Source organism: Pan troglodytes, chromosome 3 (assembly GCF_028858775.2).
Source record: "Pan troglodytes isolate AG18354 chromosome 3, NHGRI_mPanTro3-v2.0_pri, whole genome shotgun sequence".
Lineage (NCBI taxonomy): Eukaryota > Metazoa > Chordata > Mammalia > Primates > Hominidae > Pan > Pan troglodytes.
In genome coordinates, this window is record NC_072401.2 from 36,438,904 (window position 1) to 36,456,734 (window position 17,831).

At 33.2% G+C, this 17,831-nt stretch overlaps 1 protein-coding gene across 6 annotated transcripts in view; it reads right to left on the reverse strand.

Annotated features, from left to right (window-relative positions):
* The window catches only part of ARAP2 (ArfGAP with RhoGAP domain, ankyrin repeat and PH domain 2), a 173,235-nt gene that overhangs the window by 58,422 nt on the left and 96,982 nt on the right, over nt 1–17,831 (reverse strand). For 4 of the 6 annotated variants that reach the window (XR_010156526.1, XM_016951436.4, XM_016951437.4 and 1 more), the window contains exons 20-24: nt 13,094–13,306; nt 9,399–9,504; nt 5,704–5,851; nt 4,175–4,243; nt 1,587–1,661 (exon numbers count right to left, since the gene is read on the reverse strand). Coding sequence is in view for 5 of the 6 variants with exons in the window: in XM_016951436.4 (XP_016806925.1) it covers nt 1,587–1,661; nt 4,175–4,243; nt 5,704–5,851; nt 9,399–9,504; nt 13,094–13,306 (611 nt within the window). In the remaining variant the exon portion in view is untranslated. The remainder of the gene's footprint in view (nt 1–1,586; nt 1,662–4,174; nt 4,244–5,703; nt 5,852–9,398; nt 9,505–13,093; nt 13,307–17,831) is intronic. The other 2 variants (XM_063809457.1, XM_063809456.1) reach the window with 1 other exon arrangement.

Below are 17,831 nucleotides of genomic sequence, written 5' to 3' on the forward strand. Positions count from 1 at the left end.
GCAGGAAGCACCTTGGTCTGAAATAGGAAGACCAGAACTCTATTCCTTGCATCAAGAGAGACCAAAAGCTCCTCTTTAGTAACACCTAACACTCCACACTTGGGAAATTATTACTCTACAGAATATACAGATCAGTATACTGAACGTCCAGTCGAGATTATGATGACCCAGGTTTGTATTTCTGGCCTTAGTATTCTTACTTCCCAGTTTCCATTCTTATAAACTCGGAACATCACCTGCTTCATCTACCTCCATGGGTTGAGGTAATAATTAGCAGAGATAAATGTAACTAAAGGGTTTTGCAGAATCATAAGCATTAAAACCTAAGTAATTGGTTTTAAATAGTTTTTGTTATTTTCTAAAGAGCATTTGGAGTTACTATAGGTGAAACTGGAAAGTCCTTTATCTAAACACACCGGATAACATAAGAACATGGCTCAATTATAACTTCTGTTGTGACTTTAGAAGATAAAATTAAAATGCGCTATTAAAGAGCCTGTGTATAGATTTAAGTCACGAGCTTTGAATACCTTCTCCAGCATTAGTGATGAACTTGTGCTAATTGGTCTTTACTAGTTCCTCACATCTCTTATGATCAGCATTATGCATTCAGTATAAGAAATATGACATGGCCAAGGAGTGGCAAGGCAAATGCCTCATAAAGACAAAACCTATAATTATAGTATTAATATTTCAGCTTCATGTACTAAGTAATGTACTTAATGGTGTATAGTTACAATTCATAATCATTAGAAACACAAAACTTAAAATCAAATTATATTTAACTTAAGTCCAAATATATCTAATGTTGTGACTGTTTAATCCTGGACTTTAAAAAAGATAAGTAGCTAAAGCCAAATTTCTGTTACATGGCAGAATGTCTACTGTTCATACAAATAAAGCAGTCTTACCAAATAGCGACCTGAAATATCAGTTACTATCTGTAAGGCAGACAAATTACTAAATATAGTAGCATGACAAACATCTATTTTTAATTCATCACAAATGATCAGTACTCTCAAGGGAGAAAAGAGTTATCCAAATAAATATCCCAGACTTATATTCAAATCAATTGGAAGACTGGATGCTAAAGTACAGAAAACAAGGGTGAGAGATTATTATTAATTGTAACAGCACTAGTAGTAATAGTTATTTATTAAACACTTACATGCTGAGCAATGTGCTAAGGGTTTTACATGCATTATCTTATTGAATCCTCACATCAATGCTATGATGTAATACTGTGATTTTTCCTCATTTTACAGGTGAGAAGACTGAGGCTCAGAGCAAATAACTTGTCTAACGTTAGGAAGCTAGGAAGGGGAGGAACAAGTATTTAAGCTCGGGGTATTTTCCAGAACTTGAAGAAAATCTTAACACGTAATCCAAAGCACATAAGATGTTCTCTTTCCAAACGATCAAAATACAGAATTCCTGGGGGATATCACTATAAAAAGTCTATGTTGTCAGTCGTTTGAACTGGAGAGGTAATATAAAATATAATAATGGAAAATTCAAAATATATAAAATAATGCTAACATTTGTGACTTCCAACAGTCCTCTTTACATCCACCTTTAGAACTTACCCGAATTATAATACTACAGTCAGGTTCCTTCCTTTCTACATATACTTCAATTAACAAATCTCCAGCCTGGGAAACCTAGAAAAGGGCAGAGGTACAAACAACACAGATAAACATATTGTAAAAACACACATTTGAAACTGAAGACAGTTATAAAGCCCCAGTCATATTTCTGAATATTTTATAACAATGAAACAAGCTCAATTCCCCTGCTCACAAGCATGATGTGCCCATTTCCACATATGGTTAAGGACAAGGCATTTACACAAATGTTATAATCAGCAACAACAACCACAATGATTTTCTTTTTTATCTCTTACTCAGGAGCTTAGTACTCTCAAATACCTTACATTTTTCCTAAAATAATGAATCCAGCTACAATAGATATATGCTGGCTGTGACAAAAGAAGTTGTAGGAGCCATCAGCATGTACGTTAACAGGATAAACAAAATGAGGGGTGAAAACAAAACACATGAAGTTTTGCTTCAAGCTATAATGTGTGCATGATACCAATATTTAAAAGGCAAATTATGGCTTGCTACGTTTTTAAAGAGAAGATATGCCTGAAAATTGAACTTTGAGGATAAACTAGGTCAGAGCTATATTAAAACTACAAATAACATAAATTTAGAAAGAAAAATAAAAGTGATGTCATTCATGGAATATGGCAGACAATAAAAAGAAGTTTTTAATTATCTTTGGCCAAGAATTAAGTACTAATTTAGGTCATTATTATATCCCAAAAGACAGACAAAGTGAAGAAGATGCAAGCCTGAAAATAAAAGGCCTTACGATGTCATATCACTATACAGATTAACAGTATAGAAGGTTAACAAAGAACCAAATGAATCTATGAAAAATATTTTGAGTAACTTTTTTCAGAAGTTCCCTTAAGTTATGTAACCAATTAGAAACAGTATCACCTGATTTAAATAAAAAAGATCATAACCAAGAAATCATTCTCAAATTAAATTCACCTCAGCATAAAATCTAATGAGTAAACTTGTGGGGAAAAAAATTTTGTGGGGAAAACATTCAAGATGAACTTTGAAAAAGTTCCTTCATTTTTCTGGCATTACAGGCTTAGAAAAGCTTATTTCCAGTTTTTCCTCCTGACTTTCAATGCTACAGATACATTTCAGTAAGGAAAAGATACAGTTGACACTTTTGCTTTTCACTATGTTTGCATAAACAGCTCTCCAGGAAGGACACATTTTAAAACTTAAAAAGTTAAAAAAAAAAAAAAAAACTTAAAAAGTAAATACAAAGAACTCATAGAGTGAAATAAAAAAGAAGAATAGGTAAGAAATTCAAACAGGGGTAAGACAAAGAGACTGAATGTCAGAAAAAAATACTCCAGAAGACAGTTTTAAATGGATTAGAGGAAAAATTTAAGTAAAAAAACAGATTTTCCCAGACTCTTTTACTTATCTTTTCCAAATACTATTATTTTTACTTACATATACAGACTAAACTGAAAGCATTCAAAACTTCTTTCTTTATTGTAATATGAATATAAAAGATAAAAAATGCAAAAGGATACTCAAACTTTTTTAATAACAATGTAGATAGTGTGGTTAAAGTTTACCTCTCAGCCTCACACAATCCTTTATTTCATGACTAAAGACTTCCTCCCTGCTCCCAAAAAAAGTGAGAATTTAAGATAATTGATAATGACCTAGATTTTTTAAGGTTAAAGCTGACTCCTTTGGAAGCTGCATAATTACTCTGGGTCAAATGGAGAAAATAATTCATTAATATCATAGTATTAGTACTGATCTAGGCCTTCCTCTATTTTCTTTATATGGAATGACAGTTTCAATGACTCTAGTTAGTTGTGGATATTTCAGGACTGAGGAGAATTTAATGTCTGACTAACAAAAAAGCATTTGCCTCATTATGTATCTGTAAACAGAGCACATCTGATCCATTTCTATCATTTATATTGGTACCCCAAATCCACTCTAACTCCTAGTTACTAGAAGATGACTAATCATCAACCTTAAGAAATTCCAGTGAATATTCACCAAACAAGCATAGTGCAACCGGAACACAAAAATCCAGTATAATGTGACTGAGGAAAACAGGACAGGATATAGAAAAGTCAACTTAGGACAAAAATTAGAATGTGCTACAAAGATCAAATTAGATGCATTCCATTAATACAATCATATGAAAGCATGCAAAGCAAAAGCATATAAGAAATAATTTATAGTTTCAAAATAACAATAGAAAGAATCACTAGGCTGTCTGAATTTTCAACTTACTCCAAGTATTTCTTTGGTTTTAAATGCTTCCTTTGAAATCCATTAGCATTTTCAGTCATGGTTTTATACACAAAAGTTGATTTTATAAAGAAAACCTTGAAAGGTAAATTAAAACTGATTTTCTATTTTTAAAAATTTACTTTAACATATTTTGCATATATGTATCAGGTTGCTGAATTACACAACCAATTAGTTTTTTTTTCACTCATTACTTTTACTTTGCTTAAAATAGGAACTTGAAAATACACACAGCAAATGTCTTTACTTACAATGGAAGTTTTTGTTTTGTTTAATTATTTAGAGATCTAACTATTACTACTCACTTGGGTGTCTTTCCACTTGGTAATAAAGCTATTTTCTATGTCCATTTGTTTGACTTGATCTTCTTTAACCTGTTTAAAATATAATTCGGGACATTCTAATAATGTAGAATACGAAGAGTGATGACACTCATCCTCATGTAATCTTCAGGAATTTAAATACTAACAACTTAAAAATAAATGAGAATGGCCATCGGAATCAATATGAGCCCACACAGCTAGGTTGGAAACAAAGCCAACAAGATAGAGTATCCTAAAGTTCAAAATATTTTATGATGATACTACTTCAGGCTGCAATTGCATTGATGGAAGTCCTATTTCTTAGGAAACTTAAGCAAAGGATCTGATGACTGGCTTAAGTTTATGTAGGTTGAGAAACAAAGCTCATGTATCAAACTGAAATGTTCATTAGGTGCTTATTAAATTTCCATCATTTAGGTAAAGTTTAACATAACTATGAAGATAACCATTTTATTAATGGAAAACTACAAATACAGAAAATAGAGACAGCATGTAAGCCACACATCATATTTTTCTAAATCTTTATTTTCTCAGCATCAGATTATTGCAAAGAAGTTGCTATTGATCAAAAACAGTGGACACATATAGAAAGAAGTAAAGAGGAGATCAAAGAGCAAAGAAAATCCCATAATCTGGTGTCTATTCCTATGTAAATTAAGATACAGACTGTGATATTTTGTTTTATTAAAATAGCTCCTTTTTCTTGTCTTATGATAAGTGATTATAATAAGAATGTAAGAACTCTACAATGGTAACCAATTACACTAACTGTCTTGACTTCATGTGGTACAGCCATACTTCCGGAAAACAACTGGACTCATAAACACCATTTAAGGGAATGTTCAAAAGGTTAAATGACAAAATTGAGGTGCTACAACTAGTTATATAATAGAACTGGACCTTTTGCCCAAATCCACCAATTTGAATCCTTGGCTTATTTCCCCTATTTTTACTTCTTTGAACCAAGAAATCATCCCTACTCCAACAGTTTTCTGATGAAACATGAAAATATTAACTTTATAAAATGGAAAATTAAAAAGTCAATTAAAACAGATGACTTAGTAAAACACCATAGAATAATAATATTTTAGAATGTTATTTGTTTCCAACTGGGGACACAACTAAAAGAAAAAACCAAAGGGCTTTCAACTGCAGAATTTAAGAGTCTGGTATTTATCAATGAATTGTTCATTTTATAACTTCACACTTCTAAGTAGATATAATTCATACACATGAAGAAAAAGAAAACACATGCAAAAATCCTATAAATAGAAATATTCTGTCAAACAGATATCAGATGGTAAAAAGTTTTAAATGCAACCAAATTTAAATAATGACTATAGCTTAAAAGCTACTTATATCTATAATTTAAAAAAATATGACTATTCCTTATTTTATGTATTTCTAAATATGAATAAAGATCTGAATAATAACACCCTACAACATATATATTTGTTGGCAAACAGTGACATTATAACCATTTTAACAAAGGCAGGATACAAAATAATTACCTCAAATATTTCTACATAATTATTAATTAGGTCCTCAATTACATTCACTTCTTCACTAGTTTGTCCCTTCGTTTGAAACAAACAGGATGAAAAGACCAAGGCCAAATTATGGGCATTCATGTGATTGATTTCTGAGCATTTCTGAACCCTGTCAGAGAAAAGCATAGTTTATTATGATACGCTTTTATCTGGAAATTTCATAGAACAGAAAGCCAGTTTATCAATTTTTAAACACAGCAATATTGGAATTCTCTGACATAAAAGATACAATGGTGACTTAAAAACACATGGTTCTTTCTTCTAAGTAGCTTATAATCTAGTTAAGAACATGAGAAAAAGTACTGTTAAATAGATTAGTAAAAGTTACAAAGTCATACTTTATTGTTGATTTAGAGAAAGGGCTGACCATATTCAAACAATTGCAAACTATAAAACAACCTGTGGCCAAAGTATAGAAGTATGCTTGCAGAATGGCGTAAAATGACTTGTGGGGCTGCAGCATAGGAGGAGGAAATGGGGCAGGAGGTATGTAGAAAACAGGCAAAAAAGGTAGGTCATTAGACATATAATTGACAGTTCCAAATTCCAGGTGCCAACCTGGGCTAAATTTTCCAGAAGGTGCAAATCAAATGAGAAAGAATATCTGGGCCCGTGTGTCCGTACAGTTATTCCAAATAAAATATTATCACAAGGCAGACTACTTTAAAATGCAATTACATTTTTCTTGGATATAACTAAGAATGGCTTTTTATAATGAACAGAAATGAACAAAGGAGTCAACTCTTTCAATCAGTAGGCTATAACACTGGGGTCTTAAAAGAGTTGTTAAACTGTTTACGAATAAGTATAAAGTAATTAAAAAAAAATAAACGCACAATGAGATATCATCTCACACTCACAATAGTCAGAATGGCTATTACTGAAAAGTCAAAAAAATAACAGATGCTAGAGGGGTTATGGGGAAAAATGAATGCTTTTACACTGTTACTGGGAGTGTAAATTAGTTCAACCACTGTAGAAGACAGTGTGGCAATTTCTCAAAGACCTAAAGACAGAAATATCATTCAACCCAGCAATCCTATTACTAGGTATGTACCCAAAGGAATATAAATCATTATATTATAAAGACACAGACACACATATATTCACTGCAGCACTGTTCACAAAACCAAAGACATTAAATCAAACCTAAATGCCCATCAATGACAGAGTAAGGAAAATGTGGTACATAAACACCATGGAATACTATGCAGCCATAACAAAGAATGAGATCACGTCCTTTGCAGCAACATGGATGGAGCTGGAGGCCAATATCCTTAGCAAACTAACACAGGAACAGAAAACCAAATACTGCATATTCTCACTTATAAGTGGGAGCTAAATGATGAGAATACATAGCAAACAACATACACTGGGGCCTAATGGAGGGTGAAGAGTGGGAAGAGGGAGAGGATCAGGAGAAATAACTAATGGGTACTAGGCTTAATACCCGGATGAGGAAATAATCTGTACAACAAACCCCTGTGACACAAGTTTACCTGTGTAACAAACCTACACACTGTACCCCTGAACTTAAAAGTTTACAAAAAAACCAAAACAACTCCCTGAAGCATCATCCCTAAGAAAGGGAAAGTTACATTGCTAAAAATGTAACAGACAAGAACTGTAAGTGGCACACTTGATCAAATGAATATAGTAACTCCATCAAATGAATGTAGTAAGACTAAGCTAGACATTCCCATCTATGAAGAACACAGATTCAGGTAGCTACAAGAAAAGGTGAATAAACATGATAGCAATACATATGTTAATGTAGGGAATTCATAATAAAATACCAAATTGCATAGCAGAGATGGTGCAAGTGCAATCATCACACGTGATTTACAAGATGCAAAAGGAACTGGAATTTAATAGAAGAGGATGCGATAATTGTGAACACCCCTCTCAAAACAATGTCTATGCTTTTACAGTACACTTAACTGTAAACATCTGGAACATTTATCTGCATGTCTGTCTCTGTTACTAGAATCTATGTATCTCACAGTCAGAAACTCTTTAATTACATTGTGGTGCATGATAAACACCTGGCGAATGGAATTAAGAGGATATTACTGATGGAGGAAATGCTCTTTTAGCTAGGGTAGGGATTGAATTAAAGGCTAAATCGACTTGTCCTCATCCAATTTACTTCTCAGTCTTTTAAGGACATTATCTTTAAGGACATTCCTGCATTTCTTGGGACTTCCTTCTGCAGTATCATCCCCTTTGGTACTTTTCACCTCTCTTGTCTTTAATTTAAGTGGCTGCCTTAGTTTCTGGGACAAAATAGGTATAATATAGTGTTTCCTTTTCTTCCTTTACTTCTCTGCTCCGAGGTGTTAACATTTCCAAGTGTTCCATATTCAGCTTGCCCAGTCCCTTCTCTCCCAGGTCTTCTCACCAGAAACTCAACAAAACTGTTTCCTAGTTAGTTTATCTGTCTCTATGCTACATTTTCCCTAACAATACCATCATAGGGATTATTATCCTAACACATTTGATCTGTTACTTCTTATCACTTAAAGGATAAAATCCAAATGTTTTTGCATGACCTACAAAGCCTTTCACAACTTCCTGCCAGCCAACTATAACTCTGTCATCTTCTAGTACTCCTATGTCCCAGACATTATCCTTCACTCATTTCTCCTACTCTTCTTTCACGCCCAGTTCATATGTCCCTTTAAATCTGAAGCATAGAAGCATCCCCTGGACCACAACACACAATGAATCATTCAATTTATCCTCTATAATTCCATGCTGCACGCTAAAATTCTCTATATTAAAGTTTGTCTCAACATCTCACAGGCATAGAGATAGGACTATATAATGTGGACTATATTTGTATGATGCAATAAGAAAATCAGTTTTACAATAATGGAGCTGACATAAATGAGAAGTAGTGGTTGGGAAAGAAAAGAACAAGAGGAAAGAACACAAATTGTGAAACATTTCTAAATTGAGACTGCAAATAAGGTACTTTTAGTAAAATTCAGCTTTACAGAAATTTACTCAAGAGAGTATTTCATCCATTCAGGGAGCTACAATATATTCCTTAATCAAAATTTATATTTATTTAACTTTTTGTAATAATTCCTGCTAAGATTTAAAAAAAAAAAACTAGTTTTAACTTAAAAGATTATTTTCAAATGTCCTCATCCTTCAGACCTCATTGGTAAAGTCACCATTACATTCCTCATATCTTCCCAAATGCAAGGAGACCTTCATGCCTTGACATACAAAATTGTTTTTGATTTTTAAAATTTCCTCACTGGATCAATAGCCTGATACCAAAATATAAAGGTCAGGTAAGATATAAACTGATAATAAAGAAATGTCCACCATGAGAAAATACTGTCATCACAGACAGATTCTTGTTACAGAATTCTGGTCCCTGCACATCCTTTATTCTCCAGCTTCCAAACCAAGTGAGTTTTTAAATTCTTGCTTATGCATCAGATGCATTTGAGGACACTGTATACAATTATTTCTGATTAAGAAATTCTCAGTGCTATTTATCTGTAAATGTGACTCAATTACAGAAAGAGAGACTAAGGTGAGTTCTTATGATATGTAGAAAGATTCACAATCACATAAGAAATAATGACTTATTGAGTGCTGTGTTTGAAATGTCGAGAAAAGTTCATTCATCTACCCACCTATACAGGTGTTCAATGATAGCTGCTAGTGTTGCTCGGTTGACCCCTGGAAGAGAACGTATAAATGCTCCATATTTTTTAATTCTTTCCTTGTCATCTTGCGTATCTGAAGGGGAAAAAAAAAAACAATCTTGAGATCTAAACTAATTATCTATGTTATGGATTTGTCTATCAGCAGTATTGTAAAATAGTCACAAACAAATGCATTTTAATAAGTGATACAATCAGGTTTCAGTAGACAATCGTTCAAAGTTCTAAAGTAATTGCCTATTAATCTGGAAAAGCATTTATTTACATAACATTCCAGTATTATGTGCTCTAGTTCTTATAATTTGTAATTTAAAATAAAGAACTTTTAAAATAGAAGGTTAGGTGGGATTATATTTTTTTATCTTCTACTTTATGGAATACTGAACTTTAACTTAACAGGAATACATTCAATTAATTACTCAAACTGGAGTACAAACTGAAGAGTTAAGCCAAAAGTATTTTAACTCTGGCTATGGAAATGTTTTATCATTTGTATTTGAAAATGACATTTCTGATTTTTATTTCTCATGAAATTATAAAAATCTTTCCAAAGCTATGAACCATCCTGGAACTATGAACTGTACAGTACCCCTTCGATCCAGGTAAAGGGTACTTTCAAATCTTTTGAAAAGGTGAGAGTGCAATGGAAGAAGTCAAGCCCAGGCCTTAATAACTACAATCTGGATTTAGAGGATGATAGACCTCCTGCTTTTGTCATGAACAGAAATTTGTTGGTTTATGGAGAGGAGGATGAGAAGGACTTACCCTCCACTCACCTGACTCCAAGAAGGCAAATATCTGGAGAAACTAGAGACAGAAACCCCCAAAGATCTAAATTCTCTGTAGAGGGCATGCAGTGACAGTTTAGCCTATACTACCTGAAGTGGAAATAGATCATTCTTTAAATAAATCACTTGTGCTGACTTGGTAACTCAAGGAGACCGCACTTATTATTTCCTCTCAATTCGCAACTATCTTTGGAAACAAGACTATTTTATTTCTTGCTTAGCCTTACCTCTTCTATTCACAGAAAATCAGCAGCACGCTAATGATGTCTTAAAAGTACAAAGTCACTTGTAAAGGACATTAGGATCCCTGGCTAGGTAAGAAACTCTGTATGACACAGTTTTCAAGTGCACACCTATTCAAAATTGCAAGTGATATCTCTTTTGTACTGATTTAGCCTGTACATGAAATCAATAGCCATACACATGAGTATACTGAATTAAGTGCACTAGTAGATGACTCTCTATAAGAAAGAGGGGGAAACACCCAAATTACATTCAAAGACATTACTGGAAATTAATTATGTATAATTCCCAGTATAATGCAAACATTTATCCTCGCGTTATCCAGTTTCTAACTGTAGGAGAAATTGCATTTATTCCTTAAAATTTAACACTACTATGCTTAAAACAAAAAGTCATGCTAGTATGCATATTTTCACAAACCTTATAAAATAGATGATATTTTCAAAATAAAGCTAAATAAATTGAAAGTAAAACTCAGGAATGATTTCAGGCCATATAGAAAATACAATGAGCAATGCAACGAAACATATAAGTTAACAGTCCTCCTAGAAGAACAGATCATATGTCATATAAATATAGGTGGTACAGGGCTATAAGGCATTCTCTACCTCAGGTATACAGTACATCAAAAGAGTTTTATGAATTCACTCAGACAGTACTGGTTTATTCTTTTCAGGACCAACATGGCCACTTTTGAAGGGTCCGGCTAAACTATACTGTTGGCAAAAGCAAAGGAGTTAAAGGTTACTTGACCCAGTATTCAAAGCCTTCTCCAAATAAATTCTCCAAGAACTCACATGCAAGTGAAAGGTGAACACTCCTACCCCTGCTGACTACCTTGTTCTGGTAGACTGACAACAGTGAAGACTTGTTTGTCACTCAATTTGACAACTTTAGCAAATATATATTTGTCGCTGTTGTTGTTGTTGTTTAAGACGCAGGGTCTCAGCCCTGTCACCCAGGCTGGAGTACAGTGGCACCATCACAACTCACTGAAGCTTGGAATTCCTGGGCTCATGTGATCCTCCCACCTCAGTCTTCAGAATAGCTGAGACTACAGGAGCACATCATGCCTGAGCTAACACTTCTATTTTTTGTGGAGACAAGGTCTCACTATATTGCCCAGGCTGGTCTCAAACTCCCGGCCTCAAGCTATCCTCCTGCCTTGGCCTCCCAAAATGCTGGGATTATAGGCGTGAGCCACTGTGCCCAGTCTTGCCATGTACTACTGATAACCAATTTTATAATAAAGACAAATTATAAGTCTATAAAGTAGAGATACTCTAAACAGCTTCATACATTTCAATACAATTTCTTAAAACAAAAATGAGGGGTGCAAGGTAACTGAGCTTAAAGCAATGTATTTAGCTCTGTGTTTTATATCTTAGAAAATTATACACTTAATTCTTCTTGTGATTACGGTGAACCCTACTGATTTGAGAAACATTAGAAGGCAAATGAAAGACTTCTGAAAGGTAGTTATATCGTGAGAAGCTTTATTTTCATTATAATGCTACTTTTGCTGACACTAACTAGGGTCATTCTTGGGATAATTTTCAAACTGTGCATGTTTTGTGACATCATTTGAAAATTAATCTCTTTAAATATATCACTTGTTTTAGATTAAACAAATACTTTCAATGAGGAAAATTACTTCTCAATAGAGGAATGCCATGTGACCAGATTCAAAAGCCATTTTCCAAATCTTGAAAGAGATTAAATATATAAGAGACAAACACATTATAATTATGGAATAATTCCAAAGTAAGTTTTAAAACCTAGAACAAAAGAGAAATAAAAATTATCATTTGGAAAATATTATAGATATATGAGAAATGCTTATGGTTTATTAATAAAAATAAAAATGTCATATACATAAATTATAAAAGTGGAGAAAAGGACTATAATATGGAAAAATAAAAGTAGCTTCAGTAAAAAGGTGGAATTAAAGGCAATGCTTATATTTAAGTCTTTGTTATTGTAATGTTTCAATAAAAGGACTTGTTTTAAATCATCGGAGGTTAAAAACAGGTTTTACTAAAATTAATTTGACCCATGAGGGATTTAATAAACTCCTTTTCTAGGGTCATCTCTTAATTAGCTTTTCTTACAGTGTATAACAAAACTCTATTTCATTAGATGGAATCTAGAATAAATGAAGCAAAAGTTAAAAAAATTGTTATATACACTAAAGATGTAGAACACATAATAGAAGAAACACAAAAGAGTCATGGGTGAAAATCTTGCAAAATGTATCCAGTAGTAAATGCTTCATTTTATTTTTAATGAGAAATTAGTAGCACACATGGACTTGACTGTAACATTCCAAAGTTGAAGCAAAGTATGCACTAAGAAATCCATTGAAAACTAAGTATATACCAAACGATTTAGTGAATATTTTGAATTTCTCTTGAGGTAGAGAGAAACAGCTATTGATATTTATATAATTTCCGTTCTCAGCCATTATGTACATTGTTTCTTTCAATTAAAATTTCAGCTTATCAAAGATGTTTAAAGTCTAAGTATTAAAAGGCAAGCATGTATTATGGTCTATTATATATATATACACACACACACACACACACACACACACACACACACACACATATCTACAAATATCTGTATAAATATTACCTAAAGCAGAGATCCAATATGGGTAGAGCTCCTTAGTAAGCAGTGCATCATCAATGTCAGAGAGAAAACTTTTCAACACAGCCGTCACATCTTCAAGCTGATGTTTTCCAGCCCTCAATTTAAAGCTTCTTGCATCCTTTTTGAAACTCTCCAGGAGTTCACTTATATGCAAAGGATCACCATTCTTTTGATAGATATATTTGCATCCTAAACCTTTGTTTAAAAAAAAAGTTATATTTTAAAAGTCTAAATTCAAAAGCCAGTTTGATATTTTTAAAACAAAACAAATGTTTGTGGTGAGATGAGAAGATGATGAAATCATTACGCAAGAGATGATATAAACATGCATGAGCAGGAAAGGCTTTTTACTCCTGATTTTAGTATTTAAAATGTAAACCTAATGAGCAAATCATTGCAGCCTCAGCTTTTGGCAAGCCCCTGATCAGTCCTTCCTCCAGCTCTCCATAGTATCTTTTTCAAATGTTCTTTTTCTTAAAGTGCCCTATCTTCACTTAGTCTCCCAGCAAACAACTTACCTCCATTTCTCACTGACAAAAGTGAGGCTCTCTGGTATAAATGTCATCAACCACCTGCCCCTATATTGTATATTAATTTCTGTATGCTCCCATCTTCACCTTATTTCCAATGGAGAGTTGGGTTACCTCTTTTTCATGGTTACTGATTCATGAAGTGCTCCATACCAAATAAAAGGAGCAGTGGTTAGGAGGAAGAGTGATGATGACAATGACAATAATTCAAACCCCAAAAGCATCCCTTGCCTCCTCCCAGGCTTCTTTGCCCTGTTCCTTTCACAACCAGGCTGAGTTTTCTATATTTATTCTTTCTACTGTCTCATATGCCTGTTAATCCTTTGACCACACAATCTTGCTTCTCTGCCCAATCCCCATTCTGTTGGGGTCAACCTTCATCAATAATATTAACAACGTTCTTTTTTTTCTAGATGCTTTTCGGTTTTTATCTAGGGAGAACTCCTTGTAGCATTTGACATTCTGAACGAATCCCTGTAAATTCTTTTAACCCCCTAACTTTCATGACATCATAATTTCATATCTCTTTTTTCTCCCTTCCCTCTGTGACTGCTCTCTCAGTCTTCTAATTTTTTCTGCTCATCTAATACTTACTGGTCATTCCACGGATCCTTCCTCAATTCTCTTGTCTTCCTGCCCACTGGGTGAGAACCCATCCAACCTCATCACTTCTACATAAACATTTTAACTCAGGTTTTAATTTCTATGATTTCACACATACACACATATATATATACATACCATTACATATGCATGCAACATACACACACACACACCCATACATCTTATGGCAAATCAAAATAACCCAAAGGAATTTATTCTCCTGCCCTGTTTACTACCTCACCTTCCACCCCCACCATGTTCTTTATCTTGTTCCTCTCTGCCTCAATATATGGCATTGCCTTCTCCCTAGCCCTTTACAAGTCAGAGTATTTCTTTCTCAATCAGCACATTAAAAACAAAAAATGCAGTACTGCATCACATAGATTCTTCATCATGATCTCACTCTCAGAACTGCCCTCTCCTTTCCATCCCATATGCTATTATTTGTGGACTGAGTTCTTACTACATTGTCACAACTCCTTGCCCATATTCTTATGCAGCCCTCTGTGTGTCTCAACAATGATAACAGCATGATCTAAAATTCAGGTCTGTATGTATTAGCAACAAGCTTAAAAATCTGAATGCTGCCCTCCTGCTGCCTATGCGGCAAAGTTTGAGGATTTTAGTTTGCTATATAAAACCTTACCTGAATTGGCCTAACCTGTTGCCTTTTATATTGATCAACTCCTCCTTCTCACACTAAGCTCTGGCCACATTTAATACCACAAAGCTCCCAGCACAAACTTTGTGACTCGATACCTTGGCACACACTGTTTCTCCTCCAGGAGTCCCTATCCTCTTCTTCTAACTAGCTCCCATTTTCTCTTAGGGCTCATGGTAAGCACTGTGCTTTACCCATGAAGCTCTCTGTTTCCATGCCTTCTCTGGGTAAAATTTACCCCTACACCATGGACACCAGTAGCACCCCCTGAACCTCTTTACTGGAGAATTTTATACACTGACTTGTAACTGCTCATGTATTTGTCTCTTATTCATAAATCTGTAAACTCCTAGAAGGCAAAAATTATGTCTTATTTTCTGTGACATATCTCTGTATATATCCGGCAGTTACACAGTGCCTAGAACTACTCAGCACGTATTCAATAAATGACTGCTTAATGCAAGAATAAGCAAGTTCTACAAAAATCAATACTGACTAAGCGTTTGAGATAGTATATCCCCAGCTGAATGAATTTCTAATAGCTGGCACTCAAGTAAGTTAACTGAAAAATAATTTGAACATAATTTTGTTTATATAACTGAAATAATTTTCCCCAAGAACTAGTGTAATTTACTTTTTAAAAATTAAAGCCCTAAGAGTCATACTATGAACTCAGTCAAGTTCAAACCTTGACACAATGACACAATGAGCACAGAAAATTGGTCTTGAGATTTTAACCCACAGGTCAGGGGGTTCAAAATAATTGCTACAATGAAACCATCTGCATCCTATAATCACTGGGTGTTTTCTAAGTTTCTGTCAAATCTTTCTTCTATATATGCTGGCAGCATTGAGGTTTCCCCAACGTTCTGAATATAAATATATATATGATATAAACATACTATCATAGCAGGAAGCTTCTTATAGTAGTGCCCAATATGTGATTATGTATATACTTTCAGTAGATATATAATACAAACACAATTATATGTATAACTATACATAATATAAAAATATGACACATATTTATATATAATACATATACATCATATGTTATATGGGACTATATGTGTATATATATGAATATATGTATGTACACATATGTGTGTACATATGTAAGTGTGTGTGTATAACTATATAAACACAATCTTTCATTGGCTTTATTATTCTAACATGCAAGTGAAGGCATCTTGTAATAGAGGTATAAAGTTGTTATAATATATGAGTTTTAGTTGAAAAAATCGAATGCTGAGTTATTTTAAACTTAAATAAACACAAGGAAAATTCTGATTTCCCTAGAAAAACATCAAATTGGCTACATCAGAGCTAGTCAAGGTATTTTAATTATTTCTTGCTTAAGAAAGGCCTTATGCCATTATGAAACTAACATGGTATGAAGATTCCCAATAAGGTTATGCTCCTGCTAAAACATAACATATATGTGATTCATGTATAGCTGCAAAATGTACTAACACTGAGTGACTGTAACAAATGAAGGTAACATTCTCCTTCCTCTGTTTTTAAGTAAACAGATGATTATAGCTAATAAGAAAAACATATCATAGCAGGAAACTTTTATAGTAATGCCCAAATATGTGGGCCTTATGTATATTTTTTCAGTAGATATATAACAAAAACATAATGAATCTGGACATTAATAATTGCACTTGAATTACATACAAAGTAAGAAAAATACTTAAAATGACACTCTCCCTAGAACAAGAGATTAAAATATGCCTAAGTTTAATTTCTGAAAAGTGTTTTCTTTATCCATATCATTAGTTCTGATATTTTATTACATATCAGTGTATTATCAGTTTCCCATACTAGAAGATATGATTCATAGCTTTGTCTTGAACTTTTTACTTCCACCACTGTGTCTCTAAGAGTGAGACCAGTGACTGGCATACAACAAGCACTCGATAAAGAAGCAATGAACTATGCGGTGTTTGGTTTTTTGTTCTTGTGACAGTTTGCACATGTACCCTAAAACTTAAAGTATAATAATAATAATAATAATAATAATAATAATAATAATAAAAACAAAAAAAGAAGCAATGAACTAATAACACAATGCTTTACTGCAGCCCTCTCACTATTTGTACCTTCTTTTCAAATTAAAAACACCCAAAGACACCTCTAATATTAGGAGAATAAAAATTTTTAATACAATCCAAAATATCAAATCATTTTCCTCTTTTCCACATTTGTAATCTAAATAAATGGCATTTATCTACAGGTTAAAAGGGCTCATGGTAACATTTTAACATTTTTACATTTAAAATAGGGTCAAGAAATTTACAGTATGAAAGATATATGCAACAAAAGGAATTTGAAGAACTCATAACCATTTGAAAATAAACATGAAGAACAGAGGATATCTTTCAGGCATATCTAAAATACTAACATAGCATATAAAACTGACATGAAGCTGGACCATGGTACAGATCAATGTATTTTTTATTTGCAAACGATTCACTGAAATATCTGTTGAAAATGAGCACAAATTGTGAAAATTAATAGCTATGCTTCTGAATATAAACTACATGCACACTTTATGTATGCCAAAGAAAGCAAATTATTTGACATATTGTTCCACAATTCATCACTTCTAAAAACATGCTTAGATGTGTTGTGTCACTGTAGGCTTTAATCTAGCCTTGTAATCTCTGAAAGATAGTCTTCAATCTACTATTTTTTCTTACTTGAATAAAACGTATAATCTACTATTTTTATGTACATATTATAATTTAGATTATTTCAATGTTATGTAATATTTTATGCATATAAAGGAAGGAGAAAATGGTAAAAATGTATAGTTTAAATGAGTCTTATTGGGAGAAGGAATGGTAATTAGCTGAACAGTAAATCTGCCTTTATTTTTCACTAGGATACTTACAAATATAAAGGGTTTTAATTCAGTCCA